We start from the raw sequence: 4,889 nt of genomic DNA on the forward strand, positions 1-4,889 counted from the left end.
ATCCTTTTAACAAGGTTCTTCTACTGGAAGCTGGGGACAGACCTAACTTAGCGAATGATATTTATGGCCTAGCTTTGAGTACAGGTAATCCAAGATTGAATTGGAATTATACGTCGCTCCCACTTAAAAGAAATGGGCAAGGATTACGAGGAAGGGTAAAGTTATTCTATATTTTCAAACTTACTTTTAACAAGTTTTCAAATTAATCTGTTTTCAAATTATTTTCCATATTATAGCGCCTTCCAGCAACAGCAGGTAGAATTTTGGGTGGTTCAGCTTCAATAAATGCCGGTCTCTACTTTCGAGGTAACAGACGTTACTACGATAATTGGGCTCGAAATGGTGCTATCGGTTGGGACTGGAAAAGCGTTTATCCTTATTTCTTAAGGATGGAAGATAATCGAGATGTTGGGATTGTTGCAAACGGTAACATTCATCAGGGTTTTATAATGTCTATGTTATAATTTTATTAAATATAATAATTATTTGTAGGTTATCACGGTGTTGGTGGTGATTTAGTTGTTCAATTTTCACCTTTTCACACTGCATTAGTGAAAGCATACAAAGAAGCAGCGAAAAGTATTGGTTATCCGTATGGAGATTATAATGCAGAGCATCAAACTGGTAAAGGAATATCAAATGTTTTATGTTAATAAATAAAAATGTAAGAAAATGAAATAATTTAAACTATTTAATTGGCAGATTTTATGCAGCCACAAGGTGTAATTAATCGTGGAATAAGATGGAGTGCTGTAAGAGGATTTATCGATCCTATAATCGGAAGAAGGAATTTTCGTTTGATCACTTCAGCATTTGTAACTAAAGTATGCAAAAAGTACATTTTAAGTATAGTTATTTAATATTATTGAAGATAAATTGGAATTGTCAGGAAATCAGAGCAAATATTTCAGCGTATTTGTTATATTTAGGAATTTATGATAATTATTAGATTTATTGCCTACTTATGTTTATAATGATAACAATCTTCACATAATAATATAATATTAGGTTGTTGCAAATGAAATTACCGACTTTTACTTGAAGACTTTCCTTGCCAAAAAACTGTCCAAATGTATAAAAAAAAAGTGATATTCTGTTTGCAAAAATCTACGGAATAAGACGGATGGGGAAGAATTTCATTTGAATACTTTTATTTTTGTGATGAATAACTAAAGAACTGCAGACCTCCAAATGATGCTTCTCATCTCTCTCACTGAGTTCGAGTGGTACCCATTTGTCGAGCTTCTTGACTTTCCTAACATGTTTAGATGTCGAGAAACGATTGAATAATGTTCAGTATGTTCAACTTTTCCCAGACAATCAGGTGATCTTCTGATTCGACGATGTTCTTCAATTCTGATTGTATTTTCGGAATGAAATTTTCTGAACTAATTAATGTCTGGTAGTCTGCTCATTCACATAACCTTCACCAAAAGTTTTAATTGGTGTTTAGGGTTGCTTAAGCTGCAATATGTCACTGATTATACTCTTAAAAGAAAATTGAATAATTTTATTTTTTTCCTATGCCATCAGAAAAAGTACTCTTAATTTAAACATATGGAACACACAATACAAATGATATAGCATTTTTAAATTCGATTATTATATGCGTGCTATTTCAATTGCAAATATACACCATTATAGAATAATCGAAACTTTGATTATGTGTTAAAATAGAATTTATGTTGAAATAACTCGATTTTCTGAATGCATATATGTTACATTATTTCTTATTATGATTATATAATCTTCGAAAATAAGACAGAATTCTTGTAAGTTAAAAATTAAAATAATCTGTTCAGTGGAATGCAAAGTTATAATCAGCAAATTATTGCTTAACTGTAGACTAATTTCTTTAAAACAAAAAAGTAAGTTTTTTTATTATCATTTGCCGTATCATCATTGTAGTCTCTAGGCTTGTCTAGGTTTTTGCAAGTTCAGATGATGATTTTATCATAATTTTCTTATCCTGTTTCAATTTTTTCTGTCTTCCCTTGTGTTCTTTTCATATTATCCTACCAAAATACCTAAATTCTATTTTAAGTGTATCGGGTTATTGTAAATGAGAAATTTAAACATTTTGAAAAAATTTATTGATTTATTATTAATTAACTCAACAATTATTATACTTCAGTCTTGTAGGTAATCACCATCAATATCAATCATATTTCTTCATCTTTGTTGCAAACTTTCAATCTCGGGGTGTAGAATCATGGGTTTTTTTTGAAGAAAGTCTCAAGTGTCATTCTCACATGGGTATTGTCATTGAATTGCATAGTGGCAATATAATTCTACGGTACGCAAAATGGAAGGTTGGCGCCAAATCTAGACTGTTAGGTGAATGCGGCAGAACTTCTCAACCTTGAATGACCAGCTTGTCTTAGGTCATTTTTGCTCTATATGCCGGCGTGTTATCGTGGTGGTATCGGAATTTCTCGATTTTTGGAGTGTATGGGGAATAGTCAAATTGTGCTAATTCTCTGATCAACCGTGGATTATCGTCTATCAGTTGCAGGAGAACATCATTAATAATGAAATCCTGCCCGGATAGGATTTATCCTGAAGTTAGAAATCTCATCCTTGAATTTCTTGTATCAATTGTAACAGGTCTGCTGTTGACTGTTCTCACCAAATGCCTTGCAGATGAGATCGTGAGCCTTCGTTGTGTTGTGCCACTTTTGAAGTTGATACAGCAACAGCACGCAAATGTCTTCCTTCAAACCTTTCATACCGTTGGAAATTGCTGATGCATCTACTTCCAATGAAATATGTAATAAAACGCCCATTGAATACTCTACGTATACATCTACATAGAACGTTTTATAATTTATCTTTTTAGTCGTTTCTAGAGAAGTCTGATAAGAACTTAGTTTTCTCTTTAATAATCTTTTTCGGCATTCGTTTGCATAATAATACTTCAATTACTTTACCTTTTATATTAAAAATATTGAAATTTAAGTTAATATTTAATATTTTATATTATAAGATAATTAAAAGTATCGGTTTATAATTATTTCAGATATTAATTGACGAAGATAATAGAGCTTATGGTGTTTCATTCGATCACGACGACAAAAATCTCACCGCATTTGCAAGAAAGGAAGTGATAATATGTGCAGGAACTTTGAATTCTCCTAAATTACTTATGCTTTCGGGAATTGGACCGAAAAATATTCTACACAATTTACACGTCAGTACCATTATTTTAATATTTCAATGTTAAAATGTTATCATATTATAGAGTTATATACAAAAATTTTTTTATGATTTAGAAGTTAGATGAATTACTTTAATATGGGAGAGATTACTAAAATTATTAATAGTTCACTTATTTTTGAATATATAATACTCTAGAATAAACTAATAAGTATTATTCCTTAGATACCAGTGAAAGCTGATCTTCCTGTAGGGAATAATCTACATGATCATGCTTCGACTACAACAATGCAATTTCTTGTTAACTCTGATACGTTTTCGGAACATCGAACTACTAAAGAAGATTACCAGCAAATTCTAATTAATGGAACCGGTAATTTATTTTAAATAAATTTTTCATAAATTTTCTTTAAATTATTACTTCTATAATATAAATATTTTGATTAGTAAATTTGAAATTGTTTTGATGAATAAATTTTAGAACATTTTTTTCTTCCACGTGGTATTACTGCTGTTATCTTAAAAGATGGAGAGAGATGTCTTAAACTACCTACCAAAAATATTCGTGAACCCAGATTTCACAAAGAGTCAGCCCTTCTACTTGGATAAGGTGGGATAAGATAATAACTTAATCCACGTAAAAAATATGTGTTACAGAATCTGCAACAATAAAATACCAGCAAGTAAAATGGATACGAACTTTCTCATAAAAAAAACGGAACATGAGTTTTATTCTGGAATGTTGAGATAATGTGGCAAACTCTCGAAGGTAATGGAGAAGTCTGAATGATATAAACTTCAACCCTTTATCCTCAGCAAAATTCATTGGAATAATTTTTAAAAGACATAAATTAGTCAAAAGATGCACATTATTTTATTAAGGTGTTAGAAAGATGATTGCACGAGGAAATTTTTTGGCGTTGCTTATGACTCACATATTGTGGAATAATCTTTTTGAATGATAATCTATTTCGGAACACGTCATCCAGCGAGTTAAAATCGCGTAGGAGACTTGTCTTCATTGTCACCGATTGAGTTTTTCCAAGGAAAAAAAAAAACACTTTTACGATGAACTGTAAGAAGAGTATAGTGGTGGAAAGAGAACACAAGGTAACTACTGGAAAATCTTAACGTTAGAATAAATAACTTTAATACTAGCTCGTAACAAGAGATGAGTAGATAAGGAATAGCACATGAAAAAATAATATAGTAAGATTAAAGCAAAACCTTTTGGTTTTGTTATTTGTAGCACGTTGCTTCCACACCTGAATTCTGTAAAATGTCGAAACTTTTTCCTGTATCAAACAGAAAATCAAATTGATCTATTTGCTATTAATGAAAAATAGTAGCATCTTTATTTGATATTCGGAACAAAAGTGAATAGTATTTCGGAAGAGACCACGTAATGAAACGGAATAGTCACATCCAACAGCTAATATGCAAGAAGAAATGGGCATTGGCACGAAAAAGGGTGATACAAAATCAACATCACAAAATCATGTGAAAGTAAACTCGATTAGAAGAATGGATTTTCAAGATACGTGGAGCACAATCCAACAAAATAAAGAAGTAAGTAAAAACTAAATGGAGACAGTAAGAGATATAAAAGCATTAAGAGATCTCTCTATTTTAAACAAAGAAGAGGGAATTCAAACAAACAAAACTAAATAAATACACGCAAACCAAATAAAACTGATAGCTCTATAGGAAGTAAAACATTATTCCATAACTTT

At 30.9% G+C, this 4,889-nt stretch overlaps 1 protein-coding gene across 1 annotated transcript; it reads left to right on the forward strand.

The window, feature by feature from the left end:
- Positions 1-236: 236 nt before the first annotated feature.
- LOC111617203 (glucose dehydrogenase [FAD, quinone]-like) lies at positions 237-3,529 on the forward strand (the record flags this gene model as incomplete). Its single annotated transcript, XM_023358533.1, has 5 exons — positions 237-426; positions 493-624; positions 703-824; positions 3,020-3,190; positions 3,382-3,529. Coding segments are annotated over 5 exons (763 nt in total), but the record flags the coding sequence as incomplete, so codon positions are not given.
- Between the last annotated feature and the right edge of the window lie 1,360 nt (positions 3,530-4,889).

This window comes from Centruroides sculpturatus, unplaced genomic scaffold, assembly GCF_000671375.1.
Source record: "Centruroides sculpturatus isolate CEXI.00-Female unplaced genomic scaffold, Cexi_2.0 scaffold5126, whole genome shotgun sequence".
In the NCBI taxonomy this organism is placed as follows: Eukaryota; Metazoa; Arthropoda; class Arachnida; order Scorpiones; family Buthidae; genus Centruroides; species Centruroides sculpturatus.